This window comes from Schistocerca americana, chromosome 7 (genome assembly GCF_021461395.2).
Source record: "Schistocerca americana isolate TAMUIC-IGC-003095 chromosome 7, iqSchAmer2.1, whole genome shotgun sequence".
NCBI classification, from domain to species: Eukaryota; Metazoa; Arthropoda; class Insecta; order Orthoptera; family Acrididae; genus Schistocerca; species Schistocerca americana.
This window is the reverse complement of record NC_060125.1, coordinates 93295386-93318518: the sequence shown is the minus strand read 5'-3', so window position 1 is coordinate 93318518 and position 23133 is coordinate 93295386. Positions and strand designations below refer to the sequence as shown.

The 23133-nt window shown below is 44.9% G+C and overlaps 1 protein-coding gene across 1 annotated transcript in view; it reads right to left on the bottom strand.

Annotated features, from left to right (window-relative positions):
- The window catches only part of LOC124622736 (sodium- and chloride-dependent glycine transporter 2-like), a 467104-nt gene extending 443987 nt beyond the window's left edge, over positions 1–23117 (bottom strand). Inside the window, exon 1 of the mRNA XM_047148526.1 lies at positions 23021–23117. Coding sequence (XP_047004482.1) covers positions 23021–23117 — 97 coding nt within the window. The remainder of the gene's footprint in view (positions 1–23020) is intronic.
- Positions 23118–23133: the final 16 nt, after the last annotated feature.

Genomic DNA, 23133 nt, shown 5'->3' with positions numbered 1-23133 from the left:
TGATGAAAGCTTCCAATTTCGCGGGCAACAGGGACGTTATTGTCGTGTAACCACTCGCCACAGGCCGTGCATTATGAACAGGTGCTCGATCGTGTTGAAAGAAGCTTAAAACATCAATGCAGACGTGTACTGTGATAACGCCACGCAAAACAGCAAGCCCCCCCCCCCCTCCATCACATGAAAAACACGCCCACACGATAACACCACCGCCTTCGAATTTTACTGTTGGCGCTACACACCCTGGCAGATGACGTTCACTGGGCATACGCCATACCCCCACCCTGCCATCGTAACGCCACATTGTGTACCGTGATTCGTCACTCCACACAACGTTTTTCCACTGTTCAATCGTCCAATGTTTACGCTCCTTACGCCAAGCGGGGAGTCGTTTGAAATTTACCGGCTTGATGTGTGGCTAATGAGCAGCCGCTCGACCGTGATACCCAAGTTTTTTCACCTCCCGCCTAACTGTCATAGTACGTGCTGTGGATCCTGATGCAGTTTGGAATTCCTGTGTATTGCTTTGGACATATGTCTGCCTATTATACATTACGATCCTCTTCACCTGTCGGCGGTCTTTATCAGTCAACAGGCGAGGTCAGCCTGTACGCTTTTGTGCTGGATGTTTCCACTTCACTATCTCATCGGAAAAAGTGGACCTAGGGATGTTAAGGAGTGTGGAAATCTCACGTACAGACGCATGAGTGAAGTGACACCCAATCACCTTTCCGCGTTCGAAGTCCGTGAGTTCCGCGGAGCGCCCCATTCTGCTCTCTCACCATGTCTAATGACTACTGAGGTCGCTGATATGGAGTACGTGGCATTAGGTGACAGCACAATACACCTAATATAAAAAACGTAGGTTTTTGGGGGTGTCCGGATACTTTTGATGGCATAGTGTACTATCGCATGAATATGCGATAGTACGTCAAATACTGAAATGCGCTAGAAATTGCCGCATCATGCATGGCGTTTTAATTTATTATATCTTTACTACTAACTCTATACGTAACACATTTGGCAGACGAATACCGCTGAATGTACGTGCAAAATTATATCATCGTATAGCACGTAGTTCAGGAGATGTGTCATAAACATTAAGCTATGTGAAAATGAAACTGTAGCTGAAATTCGCTAGACAATCAGGTGAAATATGTTTACAAATACATGTTAACTATGAGCCGGCCGATGTCGCCAAGCGGTTCTAGGCGCTTCAGTCCGGAACCGCGCGACCGCTACTGTCGCGCGTCCAATCCTCCCTCGGGCATGGATGTGTGTGATGTCCTTAGGTTAGTTAGGTTTAAGTAGTTCTTAGTCTAGGGGACTGATGACATTAGATGTTAACTCCCATAGTGCTCAGAGCCATTTGAACCATTTTTTTGTTTGTTAAGTATGTGTGAAGTATGTTTGACACGTGCGTGTGAGGGCAAGGCAACGGGTAGAAAGCTCATGGTAACAACTGAAAGGATTTCAGTCGAATTTTATACACAAACTAGTTACAATCTGGAAAGACATACTGCAGGAGTATTGGGGTGAGAGTGATAACGTGGAGAGAGAAGGGAGAAAGATGAGATTGACGGACAGAGAGCGGGCAAATGTAAAAGTAGACTACTGTCCATTAAAATTGCTACACCAAGAAGAAATGCAGATGATAAATGGGTATTCATTGGACAAATATATTATACTAGAACTGACATCTGATTACATTTTTACGCAATTTGGGTGCGTAGATCCTGACAAATCAGTACCCAGAACAACCACCTCTCGCCGTAATAACGGCCTAAATACGCCTGGGCATTGAGTCAAACAGAGCTTGCATGGGGTGTACAGGTACAGCTGGCCATGCAGCTTCAACACGATACCACGGTTCATCAAGAGTAGTGACTGGCGTATTGTGACGAGCCAGTTGCTCGGCTACCATTGACCAGACGTTTTCAATTGGTGAGAGATCTGGAGAATATGCTGGCCAGGGTAGCAGTCGAACATTTCCTGTATCCAGAAAGGCCCGTACAGCACCTGCAACATGCGGTCGTGCATTATCCTGCCGAAATGTAGGGTTTCGCAGGGATAGAATGAAGGGTAGAGCCACGGGTCGTAATATTATTTGAAATGTAACGTCCCCTGTTCAAAGTGCCGTCAATGCGAACAAGAGGTGACCGAGACGTGTAACCAAGGCACCCTATACCATCACTCCTGGTGATACGCCAGTGTGGCGATGACGAATACACGCTTCCAATGTGAGTTCACCACGATGTCGCCAAAAACGGATGCGACCATCGTGATGCTGTAAACAGAACCTGCATTCATCCGAAAAAATGACGTTTTGCCATTCGTGCACCCAGGTCCTTCGTTGAGTATATCATCGTCGGCGTTCCTGTCTGTGATGCAGCGTCAAGGGTAACCGCAGTCATGGTCTCCGAGCTGATAGTCCATGCTGCTGCAAACGGCATCGAACTGTTCGTGCAGATTGTTGTTGTCTTGCTAACTTCCCCATCTGTTGACTCAGGGATCGAGACGTGCCTGCTCGATCCGTTACAGCGATGCGGATAAGATTACTGTCATCTCGACTGCTAGTGATACGAGGCCGTTCGGATCCAGCACGGCGTTCCGTATTACCCTCCTGAACCCACCGATTCCATATTCTGCTAACAGTCATTGGATCTCAACCAACGCGAGCAGCAATGTCGCGATACGATAAACCGCAATCGCGATAGGCTACAATCCGACATTTATCAAAGTCGGAAACGTGATGGTACGTATTTCTCCTCCTTACACGAGGCATCACAACAACGTTTTACCAGGGAACGCCGGTCAGCTGCTGTTTGTGTATGAGAAATCGGTTGGAAACTTTCCTCGTGTCAGCACGTTGTAGGTGTCGCCACCGGCGGCAGCCTTGGGTGAATGCTCTGAAAAGCTAATCATTTGCCTATCACAGCATCTTATTCCTGTCGGCTAAATTTCGCGTCTGTAGTACGTCATCTTCGTGGTGTAGCAATTTTAATAGCCAGTGGCGTAGATGGAGGTAGGTGATTCAGCAATCGCCACGTGAGACTGCCAACGCAGGCTGTTGCCGCTGTTAAGTAGGGAAGAGCTCTTCTGAGAGGTATCCGTGCTACTGTCATATCTGCCAAAACCAGACCACGACGTTAGTACACGCCGTTCGTACGATCCTGCCCCAAATTAAGTAATCCCTAGGGGAAGGAAGTTCATTAGAACGTTTCGTTCAGAAGCAGCTTCCTCATTCTAGAGGTCTTCTCTAAGTACCGGGAAGAATTGGGAACGCCTAATCTTCCTAATATGTATGCACAGACTCGTGTGGATGGTAGAGAAGGGGGGGGGGGTGAGGATGGATAGCCGTTTTGAGGATGTTCCTGTCTTGCTCAGAACGGGTCGGAGAGACTTCGCCGCTTTGATCACTGCAGCTGCGCTACAGTGACAGCTACGGAACTGTGGAATAACCACAGCATTAGCTGCAGTTGTAATTTCTGCTGCGAGTACACACAGTTCTTCCTACTGAAATCGCACTATCGGGTCTCCCTGCCCCGTCAAAGTTTCGTACACGTCTGCTGCCCAGCTGAGCGTTTTCGAACTGTCATTTAGTAGTCCATTCATCGTGTCGTAGCAAATGAGTTGACTCAGTGTATAAGGAAAAAGACTAGCATTCGGGTAGACTGGAGTTAAAATCTGCCCACAGTAATCCAGATGAAAGGTTCCGTCGTTCCCATAATACAGAGTTTTCTCACAAACTGAATGGTATATGTCCCTCAAAGTCCGTATCCAGCGCGAGTCTGGACCTCATTTCCGTTTCTCTCACTGTGTAAGCGTTGTTAAACACACAAATTTCCTTGCCCTCTTTCTTTCTCAGGTATATCGGTTTACGCAAGCCTTCACGCATTCACTCACTCGGGGAACGCGGCTACTGAGCACCACCGATTTCCTCCGAATTTACGGTATGTGGGGGACGTGGTCAGGGCTCCAGACGGCCAAGCATTCCATCTATGTTAGCGCGCCTTCGAGGCACAACGGAAGGAGGATAGAACAGTATTCCGAGGGTCATCGCACAGGTGATTTTTTTTTCAATTTTTACATTACGTATAATGCAAATAAAAAAATACTCTGCATCATTTATGACCTACGTCTACATGACTACTCTGCAGTTCACACTTGAGTTCCTAACGGAGGGTTCTTTGAAGTTACGCGCTTTGCGGCGTACTGGTTGGCTAGCGCCCTCTATTTAGGACGGCCGCTGCTCGGGAGAGGAGGGAGGACAGCGCACGGAGCACCCCGAGTAGTACGTCGGCGCTTGGTGTACTGCGAGGACGCAAGGTGTTGACATTTCCGGCGCTTGGGTCTGCAGTGCGGAAGCAGTCACCGGTCAACACAGGCTCTGTTTAAGAATCGTCATCTCGAATCCTGAGGAGAGCGCGGGAGTTTACACTGGCGTGCACGGTAACGGCGAGCTCCTGGACTAACTTCAAATGCTGAGCCATTTTGTGGTGGAACTCTGATTTTCGCTAGTCATTCCTTAAACCACTTAGACGTGGGTCCGGGATACTTGGTACTGCAAGTCCATGTAACTGCACTGTGCCCTGGTACTCTCGTATTACAAGTGTGGCCGATATTCGGCGATTCCTTTTTTATTATTACTGTTAATATTTTAAGTGGTCCATTTTATGAATAAAAGTTTATTAGCTGTATAAAACATCAGCCGCGAATTTAAATTGGAGCAGGCCGGGGTGGCCTAGCGGTTCTAGGCGCTACAGTCTGCATCCGCGCGACCGCTACGGTCGCAGGTTCGAATCCTGCCTCGGGCATGGATGTGTGTGATGTCCTTAGGTTAGTTAGGTTTAAGTAGTTCTAAGTTCTAGGGGACTGATGACCACAGGTGTTAAGTCCCATAGTGCTCAGAGCCATTTGAACCATTTTTTAAAATTGGAATTAACAACTTCCTTTTTGTTGGCAACTATAATAGCAACAATTCTGCGCCGTCAAACGGTGCTTTGGTGTTTAAGGTTGTGGGTGGATTGTCTGATCATTATCACCTTGAACTAGTTGTAGTTTATAAATTTATGAAGTGAAATTTCCCGTCGTTGCAGATGGTGTAATGAACTATTGCTTTATTAGTAACTGCGGTTGTCACACTATAACATTTAACATCTCTTCCTGCATTTGGCGCTACCCAGTGCTTGGCTGTTGGTTTTAGTATTTTAGTGCACTGTGCGTTAATACTGAGTTTCTGTGTTCTAGAAGCCGTTATTGGTGTGCGCAGGCCCTCCTGCCTATTGTTGTCACTCGAGCTCTCGAGCACGAAATTCAGACGCGCGGTCGATGTGAGCGCCGAACGTCGAGAATGTACTGATTGCTGTGTAGATCTTTCGGGTTATCATAACCTCATATTGCCGAATGTTTTCCAAAATAGTTAATTCACGTATTTATGAGATCTTCCTATTTGAGTATTTTTTGAAACCTAATAGCTTTTACAAGTTGTCATTTTTTCATCTTCACAAGGCCTGATAATTGACTGGTGAGCTCATATACGTAGTTATGTTAAAGTTATATTTGTGTAAAGTAATTTCTTTAATTTAAAGTAGGGACCATAAGGTTGTTCTTCTTTTAAATTTTTTTTGAATTATTCTCATTGCTTTTATACAACTGAATAATCGGTGTACACCTCCGCCATTTACAAATACTAATAAATCACTGTTATTACCAGTGCTCTCTTTTAATTAATGTGTTGAACATAAGTTCTTGTATCCTCAAATCGGGTCAGCAGGCCATGTGCACTGTTTAACAATTCCAGATCTTACCAACTTCAAAACTGCTCTTACCTCGAAGAGACAGGAAAGGAAATCACATCCCGCAAAGACTACATCGAAAAACTTCCATTATACACCACCAGTTAGAGTCACCAATATTTCGCAAAAATGCTACGGTACGGGTGGTTTGCTGGCAAACTTTGCCGTGAGAGAGAACCTTTTATGAATGTAAACCAAGTTTGTTTTTCTATATAAACTCTGACACAACCACGAAACTGTAAAAATGCGACCTTTATAATGTGTGCAAGGTGCCGAGAAATTTGCTGCTTCCCCTGTTTTACGATGAAGATCACCCCATCATGTCTAAATCATCAACTGTAAAATAATAGTTGTGCGTATAACATGTAAACTATTTATTACACTCGTTGTTGTTGTGGTCTTCAGTCCTAAGACTGGTTTGATGCAGCTCTCCATGCTACTCTATCCTGTGCAAGCTTCTTCATCACCCAGTACCTACTGCAACGTACATCCTTCTGAATCTGTTTAGTATATTCATCTCTTGCTCTCCCTCTACCCTTATATTATTGAACTATTCATGTCATTTGCAATGTTGTTGGAAACGTGTGCCATCTATGAAAACCAGTGATCAAGACTTCGAAAAATGAACAGCATTCTGCTCTCTTTTCACATGGCTTACGTAAGGAACCAGGCACACTTAGAAGCCTTTTTTATATATATTTTTTTCAAACATTGTGGAATTAATTGCAATTGTTGTTCTTTGTCTCTCTTATATCTGCAAAGCAGTTTAATGATGAGGCTTTTAGGGAGGCTGCAGGGTAGTGCATTGCACACTAAATTATTATGTGCAAATATTATTCACTCTTTTTCACCAGGAAGTGACAACCTTTTCATGTGCTACAAAGGAATGAAGTTTCCAGAAAAAACTCATACGTGGACACAGCGTAGCAGACATAGTGCGTGACGAATAGCAATGCATAAGCGTACACAGACGCAGGATGATAGCTATGAAACCCACGTATATCAAGGGGATTTCTATCGTTACTACGTGGAAACGCTGGAACAAATGTGTATGAAAAGGCCGCGCGCAGAATTACGATTATGGGGGGAGGGGGTCTTGGTGCTCGGTCCCTATTAAGCTAGGAACATGGAGTAAAAAGTTTTTGGTTTAGCCCGGACCAGCGGTCATTTGTATAGCCATACGAACATCTGTCTCACTGTAGTTATGTTAAGATTTATTAAGCAAAGTTCGAATGATGACTCGGAGCGGACGCCCAGGTAAATCGCGCAAATGGACTACTTCCTTTCGGAAAATATTTTTATTGCGCTGAAATTAATGCTCAGCTAACGGCGCCATTTTTGTGTTCACCGTTAGAATTTTACGTGCAAAGCCAGTCACTCTCGTTCGGATTTTACTTTTAAAAACAGTCACCATTAAACAACTACAGGCTAGACCTAGACTGCTGGTTCAGACTTGGCCCACAGGTATATCGGACCTTTGTCTAAGTGTTTTACTCGTCTCGCTTCGTTTGGATTTTACCTCCTAAAAAACACGTTTTTCTGGGAGGTTTTTGAAGAGCGCCAGTTCCATACTTTAAACTTGAATCGGTTCAAAACTTTTGCGAAGGTAGCTAAATGGAAAAGTTAACACGAATTTTGTTAATGCAATAATCTTTATCCGTTGTTGAGATACGATGGTCTAAAGACGAGCTAAATGTGGCACGTAAAATTTGTTCCTACATGAATTGAATGTGCGGAAGCTGTTTAAAGTGAATCAAGTAAATAAAAAACATTCTTACGATAAACATTAGCTTTAAAAAATCTAGCTTCACTCGCATTTTACGTGAAAAAAAAATCATTCAGTGTTTTATACTTGTGCGAATAGCTTCAAAGTTTGTAAGAAGGTAGATAAATACATTTAACTCCTAAATACACGTAAGATGGTCCTGTTGTTTTTGGAAAGCCTTATCCGTTGCCGCGACGTAAGCACCATGGATCGAAAGACAATAAAAAAAAAAAATTTACCCGATCAGTCGCCATCCGAGTCAACAAAAATATAAATCGATTGTCAAGCTATGGCAGTCTAATGTCAAAATTTTTATAGAGTAAATTTTGGGACCCAGACTGAAAAATTCTACCATGACAAAAAAAGGCGAATTTGTCCTGGGCAGAATTAAGAATGTAAAATAACGGAACTAACTATTCGGTTTATCTGGCAGTTTCAAAGACATTTAAATTAAAACATCTTGACATATTCGCTCCTTTCTGCGAATTAACCGTACTTTCCCAGCAAAGCAAGCTCTCTGCTGCAATGTGTTGGCACACTTGCATCTTGCAATCTATAGGCTAAATTCCCTGATCCGTTGTCCCAAACCTAGAAGATTCGCCAGCCATGGTAAACAATAGATAACAGCATATGGCTGAAGAGCATACAAGTAATGCTAAAAAAGTTCTTCTGGCGAATAAAATTTCTGGGGGTGGATGCATTAAATTACATGACGTGCCTAAAAATACTACCATGCAAAAAAATCTCGAATATGTGAAGCTGTTTTGATTTTTATGTTTTCTGAAGCTGCCAGATAAGTTGCAAAGCTTATTCACTTCTTTTGAGTCCCTAACTCTGCCCGGGATATATTTGCCACTTTTGTGCTATGACAGGAATATTTTTCGTTCTGTTTTGTTTGTATTTGAAGATCACAACGTTTCTCCGTGCCGATCGTGAAATTTTATCTGCGTGGTAAAAAGTAAAAAAAAAAAAAAACGGTTAAATATTGTACTGAGAATTCAGCTGCGTTGCGCTAGCGATTTTCACGGATGACCTGTTCACATTCCGTCACACGTGCGATGCTGCACTAAAATCCAGAACACAAGCGTTTTCGGTACTGCAGCAAACATGACTATTTTCAGGAGGGAAAAAGTGAGTGTATAATAAACGTTTGCACATGATTCAGAGTGAGATGCAGCTATAAAATATTTCGTAACGATGTTTGTCTACATGTACGCGTCTGAAAATAAAAAAACTACGCTACATGTGTTGTTTCTTGTGTAGCGACCAAAAGCCTTTACTGAAATACAGAATTATACAAGTTTGGTTGCATCCGATGTCACCTGGATTTTCAGAACATGTTCTGTCGGTAACTACAAAACTAACAATACTGGTGAGCGGGAGGTAGAGAAACAAAATATCTCTTTATTTCACATGTACTTAGTTGAATATGAAAATATAAAAAGCGTCACAAAATTAATCTTAACTTAATTATTTATTGCTAGATTGCATAGAAAGAGCAAGATGGCAAAATACTAAGTCAATAATTTTACAGGCCGGCCGGTGTGGTCGTGCGGTTAAAGGCGCTTCAGTCTGGAACCGCGTGACCGCTACGGTCGCAGGTTCGAATCCTGCCTCGGGCATGGATGTGTGTGATGTCCTTAGGTTAGTTAGGTTTAATTAGTTCTAAGTTCTAGGCGACTGATGACCTCAGAAGTTAAGTCGCATAGTTCTCAGAGCCAATAATTTTACATTAGGAGTAGGCAAACCTACTTATACTGGTTTGCTTTTGATATAATTCACGTAATGCTGCGATGATTCTTCCAGAAAGATTATGTCCACTTTCTCCATTGTCATTCTCATTAAACTAATCTCTTCATATGGGTTTAATGAAACCGTTCTTACCGTGACTTTAGTTTCGAAAAGTAAGAAAACATGTCCTCGTTTTCCTAGATCGTCTTATTTGAGGTAGTTGTTGGTCCACGGCTGTCTCGTGTTCAGTACAGAGATGTATTTACGATTTCTAGTGGGCTGCCTACTTGGTTAGTGTCGCTGAACACTGGCGCCTCTTTGGAAACCGGATGTTTCATACTTGACGATGCGATGGACAGTTAAGGCTCTGTGCTAGTGTGCAGAATGACTCAGATCCTCGTACCCTTCACCGGACTGGGCTTTCACTCGGGTTCTCGAAGCTGTTTCCCCGATCAGGTGCCGGCCGGTGTGGCCGTGCCGTTCTAGGCGCGTCAGTCTGGAACCGCGAGACCGCTACGGTCGCAGGTTCGAATCCTGCCTCGGGCATGGATGTGTGTGATGTCCTTAGGTTAGTTAGGTTTAAGTAGTTCTAAGTTCTAGGCGACTGATGACCTCAGAAGTTAAGTCGCATAGTGCTCAGAGCCATTTGAACCCGATCAGGTCGCATTCGCAACCCTCTCCCTTTCTTCTCGAACTGAACTTCTAATGAGAAAGTAATAACCTTCTCTGGACTGGGTGTTAGACTCTGAATTTCATTTTCTGCGAAGACTTCTGCAATCTGTTATCTCCCACAGAGTATTAGCAGCCCTGTTGATGATGCGGTGGAGGACAAGTACAGCACCAACATTACTGAGCCCATAGGAATGATAGTGAGGGAACATACAGTTATAAGTGGCACGTGGATGTCAAAAGCAATGAAAAGCGCTTCGATGAAATGATAAAGATTTTACAGGAAGGCTCTTTAAGTGGCTGTGTAGTGCCACAGAAACATGAACGTAACATCATGCTCGTCAAACTATGTAACAGAGGACGGTGTCAGAGAGTAAGACGTAACATGGATGCTGAAAGTAGAATCACAACGACCAGCGACTAGGACGGAAGATTACAGTCTAACGTTCCGTCGACGACTATGTCTTTAGAGATAGAGTGCAGGCGCAGCTGGGAAGGGGTGGGGAAAGAAATCGGCCGTCCCCTTCAAAGGAATCATGCGAGCATTCGTTTCAAGCGATTCAGGGAAAGAACGGACGGTCTAAATTTGGATGGTCGGACATCCCAAGTGTTACAGAGTAGCTCAGTCTGTTACCACAGTGGCAGCTCGATTGTACTTGAGTACCAAGGTGCCGTAGTTCAGTGCAGCACCACAGTGGTGTGGACATTAGATGTGGAAAACGTTAGTGTTTAGCACACTGGACTCGAATTTCGGTGGACGACGGTTCAAAACCGCGTCCGGCCACCCTGATTTAGGCTTCCCGTGATTTCTGTAAATCGCTTGAGGCAAATGCCGGGATGGTTCCTTTCCTTTCAAAGGGCACAGCCGACTTACTTCCCCATTCTTCCCACACCGATGAGACGGCCGACCTCACTTTTAGTCCGCTCCCCCCAAATCAATCAATCAAACCATTCATAATCTTTTTCTTGAGCCTTTGTCTCGCAACGGTGCAAGGTCGGCACGGTTATTAGCGGATGTAGCACGGTTAGCTTAAAGGGCGACCGAGTGCCATTCCTGTCACCACCACGTTACCCGCCAGGATGGACTGTCTGTACCCCAAGTGTCTTCCAGTAGTGTTACTCATGTGAAATCGAATCGTGTAAATGCGGGTACCAGGCCGGTATTCACCTAGACGCTGGTGGAGTGTGGGAAACCCTCTAAAAACCGCATCCAGGCTTGGCTGCATACCGACCCTCGTCGTTAATCCGCCGGACGCATTCGATCCTGGGCCGGTGCTTCTCCCTCTCCTGGAGGCGGCGCTTTAAGGCGCACGGCTATCCAGACGGGTTTATTATTACACCTGTAACACACGGTGGATCAGGAGGAATTGAAAGATACTTGCTTTGAGGGGTAATAGTAATACTGGTCCTGAACAAAAAAACTACATACGGATGTATGCTACATTTGTGTGAAGAGAGTACGAAAATATTGAAAACCTCGCGCGATGGTCGCGCGCTGTACCTAAGGTAGTTTTTGCTGGCCAATTTCAGATAATTTCCCGGCTAGACAGACCGCAAGTCTCCTGTACGAAATTTTTCGTCTCAACTTCGTCCACACTGTTATGATACGTTGCAAACAATGACAATGTTTCAATGATACAGACACTAAATGGCAATGTACCTGAATACGTCGGAAACCATTCGGAACAGCGCTTATGTCCATACGACGCGTTTTGTTCAGAATCTGTAACATTATCACCTGTCAAGGCTTCGATCTTTCTTCCTCATCCATTCTGTATTACTTTGTTTTATTTATTTTATTAACAGTACAGAGTAACCGACCGCCTTGAAATGTAAGGTGGGTCGGATGCTTCAAAATTTAACAGCAAAGATTTCTTGTTGTTACATTCTTATTGGTATATAGTTATTAATGTTTTTTTAAATAATATGAAGAACATAATATTTAAAAACTTCTTTAAGGTTGCAAAGAATTGAATACTTAACAATTGTTAAAGGGGTTCTATATAATTTGTTTCTGCCTAGTTGATGAGAATAATTAATTTAATGCAAATGTCAAAGGAAAGTTTAAAAAAATGTAATAGAGTAAGTTTGGTGAAAATAAGTTTGTCTTATTCTTGGTAGTTGTGGTATATTCTGTGTGATACCTTAGATACATGGAATACATGAATTATAGCTGTACATGAAGAACACACTTATGGTTGTAAAATTGTTAGTAGAAGTAGAATGTAGTTCATTGCTACTTGAGTCCAGTATACCTTAAATAACTGAATGCGTTACAGCCTTTGTTTTATATAAGGTCTGCCCAGAATGTAATGCGCCGGTTTTTTTTGTTTTCAGCCGTGAACAATGCTACGAATGCGAAACGTTACGTATGTATTATTTGAAGTCTCGTGTGTGAGCGCGCCAAGTTTGTCACTTCCGACAGATAGCGTAGCTGCATGACAGCTTCACAATGGCGTCTGTAAGTCATGCATGCTACAAGCAACGTGCCGTTATTGAATTTCTCACTGCAGAGAAAGAAACTATGGGGAATATTCGCAAACGCTTGTGCAAAGTGTATGGAGCATCTGCTGTCGACAGAAGTACAATTAGCCGTAGGACACGGAGGTTTAGGTCATCAGAAGACGGTTCGGCGGAGCTCCACGATTTGCAGTGGTCTGAGGGACCATCCACGGCTGTCAGCAGCGAGCTGATGTCATTCGCGAGGACAGAAGCCCTACGACTCGGCAGTTAGTACTGTATCTGTCAATCAGCAAAGGAAGCGAGGATGCAATTTTCCGCACTCTTGGGTATTCAAACGCGTGTGCGAGATGGGTTCCGCGGTGTCTAACTTTGGGTCACAAATCGTACAGAAAAAACATTCCTCTTGCTTTGTTGCAACATGATGAAGCTGACAGGGTGGCCTTGTTGTCCCGGATTGTGATAGGTGATGAAACCTGGGTTCACCATTTTGAGCTCGAAACAATCCCTACAGAAGAAAAAATTCAAAGCAACTGCTTCCTCTGGTAAGGTCAAGATCACCGTCTTCAGGGGGTGTGAACGTGTGATCCTCGTTGATATGATGCCAAGAGGCGGTACCATTAATCCAAAAACACATGTCTACACTTTAACAAAACTCAATACACGGTTCTGGCGACTTCGGCGCTACAGCAAACCAAGAGATATTGCAAAACGATAATGCTCGGCCCCACCCAAGTCTGGGGACTGCAGAAAACATCGCAAAACAGGATTGGACAGTGTTACCCATCCACCCTAGAGCACAGACAGCCCCCTCGGACTTCCAATTGTTTGGGCCATTAAAGGATGCCATTCTTGGAAGACATTTTGGAGACGATAAGGAGGTCATTCTGGCTCCGCCACCAGGACAAGGCTCGGCACCGACAGGGCATATACGCCCTTGCTTCGCGCTGCCGGAAGCCCATAGAACGGGATGGAAAAATGGTTCAAATGGCTCTGAGCACTATGCGACTTAACTTCTGAGGTCATCAGTCGTCTAGAACTTAGAACTAATTAAACCTAACTAACCTAAGGACATCACACACATCCATGTCCGAGACAGGATTCGAACCTGCGACCGTAGCGGTCGCTCGGCTGCAGACTGTAGCGCCCAGAACCGCACGGCCACTCCGGCCGGCAACGGGATGGAGATTACGTGGAAAAATAGCGTATGTAGATGAAACACCATTCTTTCGTGTGTGTAATTCTCAGTATGTACAAAAGGAATTGTAGAAGAAAAAGAATGCGGTGCATTACTTTCTGGGCAACCCTCGTACATCCTTTATAAAGAAAATACATTGTGTATCATGAAGCTAAAGATAAAATAGGGCGAACATAGCAAAATGGTTTCTCGGATAAATTGTCTTCGTTTAAGCATGGAGTATCGTGACGCGTGATCGGTCCTACGCCTCAGTGGTCAGTTTAGCTACTGCCATGTGGAGGTCCTGGGTTCCATTCCTGGTACTGTCAGAAATTTCTCCTTGGTAACAGGACTCAGCTTTGTGATGCCTGCTGAGGAGCTACTTCAGTGAGAAGTAGCGGCGCGAGGTCGGATAAACCGACAACGGCCGGGAAAACGGTGTGCTGATCTTACGACCCACAGCACTGCACTGAGACGACGCCGTTGGCTGAGGTATTCTTGATGGTCGGTCGGTAGGTCCCCATTGGCTGTCTGCGGACAGACCGACAGTGCTTTCCTCTTCCTTTCCATACTGAAGCGCTTGTTCGTTACGAAGCTCTGCAGTGCGACAGGTATAGTAATGGTACACTGTCCAGTGACTATGTGTTTCTCAATTAGAAGTGCCACATTGTTGTTGTTGTTGTTGTAGTCTTCAGTCCTGAGACTGGTTTGATGCAGTTCTCCATGCTACTCTATCCTGTGCAAGCTTCTTCATCTCCCAGAACCTACTGCAACCTACATCCTTCTGAATCTGTTTAGTGTATTCATCTCTTGGTCGCTCTCTACGAAATTTACCCTCCACGCTGCCATGAAATGAAATCTTCATCCAAACTTAGGAGTGCCACAGAGTCATAGCTTCCGTGTATTCGATGTACAACACGACAAAGGGTTGCTTGCCGATCAGAGCTTGAACTAATTTTACAAATAACTTTATGAGAGTATGGTGTCATGAAATTTTTGTCGCAGAGACAATGTAGTAGAAGAACTGATTGTCAACTTTATCAAGTCCTGGGCGTCATTTTTGAAGCACTGATTAACAAATACGTGGAACCTGTAAATTAATCACATCATGTGGTCAATTGTTGTAATCTAAGAAGACTCAGCAACTTCAAAGTAGCAACTGGGCAGAATAACCAAACCACAGGAAAAGAGGAAAGGATCGTACTGTCATATACACCGATTACGAACAACGGATAGGCTTCAGAACGCTAGGCTGCGATGACATTACACACGCTCAGTTTGATGAAACAAAAATCCTGTGTGTCAGGCTATTTGAATATAATTCTACTTCAAACATGTTTGACTGTAAAGATACTAACGGGACCAGACGAAAGCGTAAGATTACCGCCCCGGTACAAATGTGTATAAGCACAGAAAGTGTTACTTTCCGTGTCAGAGTGCTGTTTGTGGGATGACGTTTTTCTTAAGAAAGATCTCGTAAGTAGATGATGAAGTTGATGATCAGCGCGCGGAACTGACGGACGAAAAAGATATGAACTTATTTTGTTTGGAACGCATTTTGTATCAAGAGTTTTCTGTCAGTTAGCTGAAGTGTGATATAACGGCAGTAGTTGGTGGTAGTAGTAGTAGTAAAAACCACCCCAGAAAACTGTCCCAACAGAGACAAGGAAACAGTCAAGTTACTTCAGGAAACACGGCAACCAGTTCCTTTCTTGATCCTTACTTTCGGCAAGGCGCATACCAGACTTTTCAGTTTGCCCAACATAGCTACGTACTTATCGACAGTAGAAGTATGTCAGCTTCAATTTGAATTCTGCTATTTCCCTTCATTCTGTGCTCAGCATCTTGTTCGACCATCATTTACATACAACACAGATCTTAACACCCGCTTTTATGAATTGTTAGCGAAGAATTTTCAATGTGGTTGTCTCATTCGTATCGGGTGAACTGAAGATTGGCGAAATCCAGGTACGTGTCGAGACATAAATAAAGTTGCGCTGATTTATGTATTTCTGAAAGTAATTTAATCGCTAAGCGTGATGTTCAGCCATCATTATCATAAACAAGATAATCTGTCAATATACACTATGTGATCAAAAGTTCCGGACACGTGGCTGAAAACGATTTACAAGTTCGTGGTGACCTCCATCGTTAATGTTGGAATTCAGTATGGTGTTGCCCCACCCTTAGCCTTGATGACATCTTTCACTCTCACAGGCATACGTTCAATCAGGTTCTGGAAGGTTTCTTGGGGAATGGCAGCCCATTCCTCACGGAGTGCTGCTCTGAGGAGAGGTATCGACGTAGGTCGGTGAGGCATGGCACGACGACGGCTTCCAAAACATCCCAAAGGTGTTCTATAACATCGAGGTCAGGACTCTGTGCAGGCCAGTCCATTACAGGGATGTTATTCTTGTGCAACCACTCCGCCACAGGCCGTGCATTATGAACATATGCTCGATAGTGTTGAAAGATGCGATCGCCATGCCCGAATTGCCGTTCAACAGTGGGAAGCAGGAAGGTGCTTAAAACATCAACGTAGGCCTGTACTGTGATAGTGCCACGCAAAGCAATGGGTGCAAGCCCTCTCCGTGAAAAATACGACCACACCACAACCCACCGCCTCCGAATTTTACTGTTGGCGTTACACACCCTGGCAGATGACCTTCACAGGACATTCGCCATACCCACACCCTGCCATCGGATCCCCACGTGGTGTACCGTGATTGCTGACTCCGCACAACGTTTTTACACTATTCAATCGTCCATCGTTTACGCTCCTTACACCAAGAAAGGCGTCGTTTGGCATTCACCGACGTGATGTGTGGCTTAAGAGAAGCCGCTCGACCATGAAATCCAAGTTTCCTCACCTTCCGCCTAACTGTCATAGTACTTGCAGTGGGTCCTGATGCAGTATCGAATTCCTGTGTGATGGTTTGAATAGATGTCTGCCTATTACACATTACGATCCTCTTAAATTGTCGGCAGTCTCTGTCAGTCAACACACCAGGTCAGCCTGTACGCTTTCGTGCTGTACGTGTGCCTTCACGTTTCCATTTCACGATCATATCGGAGATAGTGGACCTGGGGATGTTTAGGAGTATGTAAATCTCGCGTACAGACGTATAACACAAGTGACACCCAACCACCTGACCACATTCGAAGTCCGTGAGTTCCGCGGAGCGCCCAGTTCTGCTGTCTCACGATTTCTAATGACTACTGAGGTCGCTGATGTGGAGTACCTGGCAGTAGGTGGCAGCACATAGTACCTAATATGAAAAACGTATGTTATCGAGGGTGCCCGGTCGCTTTTGATCACGTAGTGTAAATAATCGTCTTTTCCACAAAGGAAAAAAATGCTCCGTATCCCTTTTTAAAACAATTGTTACAAATCTTTTCTTCTTTTTGACACAAAAAATGTAAAGCTATCCTCATCCTGAGGATTGACTTGAATTCGACAGTGTTTTGCTAAGTACGGTTCTGTTGCCTGTGTCATGTCTTTCCTTCCTTCGACATTAGGATTACTGTTCGCAGGTTTAACGTGCAACTACGAATTTCTCGCATTAGCAAATCACTGAAAAGAGATGAAAGCAGTTATAAGCGGCAAAAATAAATAAATAAATAAATAAATAAAAAGCAAAAAATAAAAAGTACCAGGACCCACTGGATCGAGCGCCAGAGATTTAGATTTGAAGTCTGACACTTGATCCCAGTGCTCACACGTGTACGGAGAACACAAGTAACCCATGTCTACACTGCAGTTCAGGATTAAATGCTTGGCACAGAGTACACAGAACCACAATCAGACTCTTTCTATGCCGTTCCACCCTCGAATAGCAGTTGATAAAAATTAACACCTTCAGTTCAGATTTCTCCTATTTTATTACGATGGTCATTTCTTCTTATGTAGATGAAAGCGAAGAAAATGTTTGCGCATTCCGAGAAGAAAACTGGTGTTTGAAATTTGGTGAAAAGATGTCGCTGCAGCTAATAACGCCTTAGTTTTAATGATTGCCACCCGAGCTCACGACACCCAGTTCCCAGGCAGAGAAAATCCTCAACCCAGCCGGGAATCGGACCCGGGGCCCCGTGATTCAGAGGTAGCAACCCTATCCATTAGATCACGAGCTACGGACCCCCTGTTTCACGATAACGCAATTCGAGATTCCTTCTTTTATCTGTGTCAGTGTCCTCCGGCAATCACATATGATGAAGATCCCATAACACGCAGAATTTCTGCAGAAGAGGACGGACAAGCGTATTTTAGGCAGTCTGTTTGGTAGATTTGTTGTATCTTCTCAGTGTTCAGCCAATAAAATGCCTGCCCGACAATATTTTCTATGCAACAGCTCCAATTTAAGTTCTTCCTCATCGTAAACCGTAGGTATTTAGTCGAATCTACATCCTTTAAACCGGGATGTAACCTGGATCTTTTTAGTACCCATATGGACGACCTTACACTCCATCGGTTAAGGGTCACTTGCCGCTTTTCACACCATACAGATGCCTTCTCTAAATCATTTCACAGCTAGTTTTGATCTTCTGATGACTTTCCTAGACGGTAACGGACCACATTATCAGCCAACATTGAAAGAGTGCTTGTCAGACTGTCTTCTAAATCGTTTATATAGATTAGAGACAGGAGAAAGCCTTTGCTACTTCCTTGGGAAATTCTACACATAATTTCGGTTTTGCTCGATGACATTCAGTCAAATACTACTAACTCTGAAGTGTCCGACAGAAAGTCACGAACCCATTTGGACAACAGATATGATACCTTATAGTCGCGCAATTTGATTGGGTGCCGCCTATGAGGGACGGTGTCAAAAGCATTCTGGCAGTGTAAAAACTGGAATCCACTCTGTCGATGGTATTATTTTGGGTGAATAAAGAGCCAGTTGTGACTCTCAAGGACGATATTTTCTGAATTGGTGACGGTAATGTGTGAATCGATAATTTTCTTCCAGGAATTTCGTATTGTTGGAAAATCATACAGAAGTCAATGTTAGTGGTATGAGTCTATAATTCAGCATAGTTCCATTTCCTTTCTTGTGTATTGATGTGGCATGTGAAACTTTCCAGTCGTTATCTAAACATAAAATATTTCTCGATTATGTACAGAACAATATTCACAGAGAATACTGCTCTGTGGCACGTAAAATTTTACCACAATACGCACTCTGAGAGTCCGTTCGTTCTTTATTGATACGTGAGCGCGAGCATTTTTATTCTTAGTTTTCGACTCTGCGTCGGAGCGCACTAGGCGGTAACTTGCACACGCTGGCGAGCCCTGCTCTGTTGAGGTAATGACCACACTGTCTACTCGGATGTACTTCAGCCAGACTGCGAGTTATTTGTCGGCAGTACCGGACATGATCGGACGGAGCAGTCTAGTCGCAATTCTCTGACTCTGTTACCTTTTAAAAAACGTGTGTGAATTCCTAAGGGACCAAACTGCGTAGGTCATCGGTCCCTAGACTTACACACTACTTAAACTAACTTACACTAAGAACAACACACACACCAATGCCCGCGGGAGGACTCGAGCCTCCTGCGGGAGGGGCCGCGCAGTCCGTGACATGGCGCCTCAAACCGCGCCGCCACTCCGCGCGGCTTGTTACCTTTAAACTGGACCTGCCGACCAGATCTAAACAACATTTGGTGATTATTGTTCGGACGTCACTGTTCGATGATTGAAGCAGCTTACTGAGTAATCTACCATGATTCTGTTGCTGCTCACTTGTGCTAACAGCTTCTCCTTTTCCAGCCCCGAATTTAAATAAGTATGTTTTCTTTCTTTAGTACAGGTTTCAGGTAGAGAAGCCTGAGCTTGGCCATTACCTTTGTAACATATGCAACTGCCATAGCCATTACCTATGACCTATGCCACAGCCAGAGACGAAAGTAGTGTTCCGGTACTCATAAAATGTCGAAATTGAAGCGAACACCGATGTCACCATGTTAACAGCCATTTACGAAACTAGCTTCGCAACACTGGTTTCAAGAGACTCAGTGTCTCCGTATAAACCAGACTTTATACACTGACGTGACAAGTCATGGAATACGTTCTAATATCGTATCGAATCTCCTGTTTACCGTCCGGTAGCTGAGTGGTCAGCGTGACAGACTGTCAATCCTAAGGGCCCGGGTTCGATTCCCGGCTGGGTCGGAAATTTTCTCCGCTCGGGGACTGGGTGTTGTGTTGTCCTAATCATCATCATTTCATCCCCATCGAGGCGCAGGTCGCCGAAGTGGCGTCAAATCGAAAGACCTGCACCAGGCGAATGGTCTACCCGACGGGAGGCCCTAGCCACACGACATTTCCATTTCCTGTTTACCGGCACAATTGCAGAAACACGGCGTGGTATGGACTCAAGTCGCTGGAAGTTCCCTGCAGAAATACTGATCCGTGCTATGTCTACAGCCGTCCATAATTGCGTCAGTGTTCGCTGTGCAGGATTTCTTACACGAACTGACCTCTCCATTATGTCCCATTGGATGGGATTCATGTCGGTCGATTTGGGTGGCGATATCATTGTCTCGAATTGTCCGAACTGTACTTCGAAAAAATCGCGAACAAGTGTGGTCTGGTGACATAGTGCGGCGTCATCCACAAAAATTCGATCGTTGTTTGGCAAGACGAGGTCCACGAATGGTTGAAAATGGTCTCAGTTAGAATAGAGGAGCCAGTCTATTCCACGTAAATGCAGCCCACAGACTTGTGGAGCCACCACCAACTTGCACAGTGCCTTGTAAGCAATTCCATGGCTTCAGGGAGTCTGCGCCACACTGCCATCAGATCTTATCCGACGAGACCACGGTTTTCCAGTCGTCTACGGTCCAACCGATACGGTCACGAGTCCGTCAGAGGCGCTGCAGGCGATGTCGTGGTGTTAGCGAAGGCCCTCTCGTCGGTCGTCTGCTGCCATAGCCCATTGATGCTAAATTTCGCCGCATTGTCCTAACGGATACGTTCGTCGTACATTGGAAATTGATTTCTGCGGTTGTTTCACGCAGTGTTGCTTGTCTCCTAGCACTGACAGCTCTACGCAAAAAGTCGCTGCTCTCGGTTGTTAAGTGAAGGCCGTCGGCCATTTCGTTGTCTGCGGTGAGAGATAATGCCTGAAATGTTGTATTCTCGGCACGCTCTTGACATTGTGGACGTCGGAGTACCGAATTCCTTAAGGATTTCCGAAATGGAATGTCGCATGGGTCTGACTACCATGCAACGTTCAAAGTCTGTTAATTCCCGTCCTGCGGCCATAATCACGTCGGAAACCTTTTCACACGAATCACCTGAGTACGAATGACAGTTCCGCCAGTGCACTGCCCTTTTGTACCTAGTCTACGCGGTAATATCGCCGTCTGTATACGTGCATACCGCTGTCCTATGACTTTTGTCACGTCAGTGTACTTGAGGCAATGTGGCAGTTACAAATGTTGTCAGGGCGGTGTTCTTTGGAAATGGCCTAGAATGAGGACGGTGGAACCAAATGTAGATTTTCACGGCTGGAAATATCATGTCCATTATAATTACCCGGGCTGTTATGCCGTGGTCGTTTGATGAATTCTGTGTCAATTCCCAACGTTTCGTCTCCGACTGCGGGAGACATCTTCAAGGGAGTCCGTAGCTCGATAGAAGGTCCAACACATCCACTGGCTCGCTACTGACTGCCGCTAACGTGCGTTGAGGCAGCCACGCAGAAATCATAGTGACGTACAGGCTACTACTAAATCTAAGGTTTTCCTGCCGTTTGTTAAAAATGTAACGGAAAGAATAGGGAGGATCTTGACGAAGCAGAATATTACCGTAATACATCTACATCGACATCCATACTCCGCAAGCCACCTGACGGTGTGTGGCGGAGGGTACCTTGAGTACCTCTATCGGTTCTCCCTTCTATTCCAGTCTCGTATTGTTCGTAGAAAGAAGTATTGTCGATATGCCTCTGTGTGGGCTCTAATCCTCTGATTTTATCCTCATGGTCTCTTCGCGAGATGTACGTAGGAGGGAGCAATATACTGCTTGACTCCTCGGTGAAGATATGTTATCGAAACTTCAACAAAAGCCCGTACCGAGCTACTGTACGTCTCTCATGCAAAGTCTTCCTCTGGAATGTATCTATCATCTCCGTAACGCTTTCGCGATTACTAAATGATCCTGTAACGAAGAGCGCTGCTTTCCGTTGGATCTTCTCCATCTCCTGCATTAACCCTATCTGGTACGGATCCCACACTGGTGAGCAGTATTCAAGTAGTGGGCGAACAAGTGTACTGTAACCTACTTCCTTTGTTTTCGGATTGCATTTCCTTAGGATTCTTCCAATGAATCTAAGTCTGGCATCTGCTTTAACGACGAACACCTTTATATGATCATTCCCTTTTAAATCACTCCTAATGCGTACTCCCAGATACTTTATGGAATTAACTGCTTCCAGTTGCTGACCAGCTATATTGTAGCTAAATGATAAGGGATCTTTCTTTCTATGTATTCGCAGCACATTACACTTGTCTACATTGAGATTCAATTGCCATTCCCTGCACCATGCGTCAATTCGTTGCAGATCCTTCTGCATTTCAGTACAATTTTCCGTTGTTACAATCTCTCGATATACCACAGCATCATCCGCAAAAAGCCTCAGTGAACTTCCGATGGCATCCACAAGGTCATTTATGTATATTGTGAATAGCAACGGTCCTACGACACTCCCCTGCGGCACACCTGAAATCACTCTTACTTCAGAAGACTTCTCTCCATTGAGAATGACATGCTGCGTTCTGTTATCGAGGAACTCTTCAATCCAATCACACAATTGGTCTGATAGTCCATATGCTCTTACTTTGTTCATTAAACGACTGTGGGGAACTGTATCGAACGCCTTGCGGAAGTCAAGAAACACGGCATCTACCTGGGAACCCGTGTCTATGGCCCTCTGAGTCTCGTGGACTAATAGCGCGAGCTGGGTTTCACACAATCGTCGTTTTCGAAACCTATGCTGATTCCTACAGAGTAGATTTCTAGTCTCCAGGAAAGAATTTTAATCGAAAGGAGGACGGCGTGAAATTAAACGGTATATGGAAGCCGGTGTTAAAGAAGATGTGTACCACCCGTCTACTACTGGGTGATGGCAACGGCGATCGACGGTGACGGACAGCGGCCAATTGCACTGACGTTTTGAAAACACGTGACGTCACTCCGCGGCGCGGGAGCGCGCCGACACGGAATTTAGCGGCAGTCAGCAGCGAGCCAGTGGGTGTGTTGGACCTTCTATCGAGCTACGGACCCCCTCGAAGATGTCTCCCGCAGTCGGAGACGAAACGTTGGGAATTGACACAGAATTAATCAACCGACCACAGCATAACAGCCCGGATAATTGTAATGGACACGACGGTGGAAGCGTCGGCAGGGGTGGCAGGGCTTACGCAGGCGGCGGCCAGATGAGGAACGGTCGGCGGTGGGTGGTGGACGGTCGCCGCTGCCGCTGACCTGGCGCCGCGCCGCGGTGGCTGGGCGGTCCATGTTTACTGATGTAGCG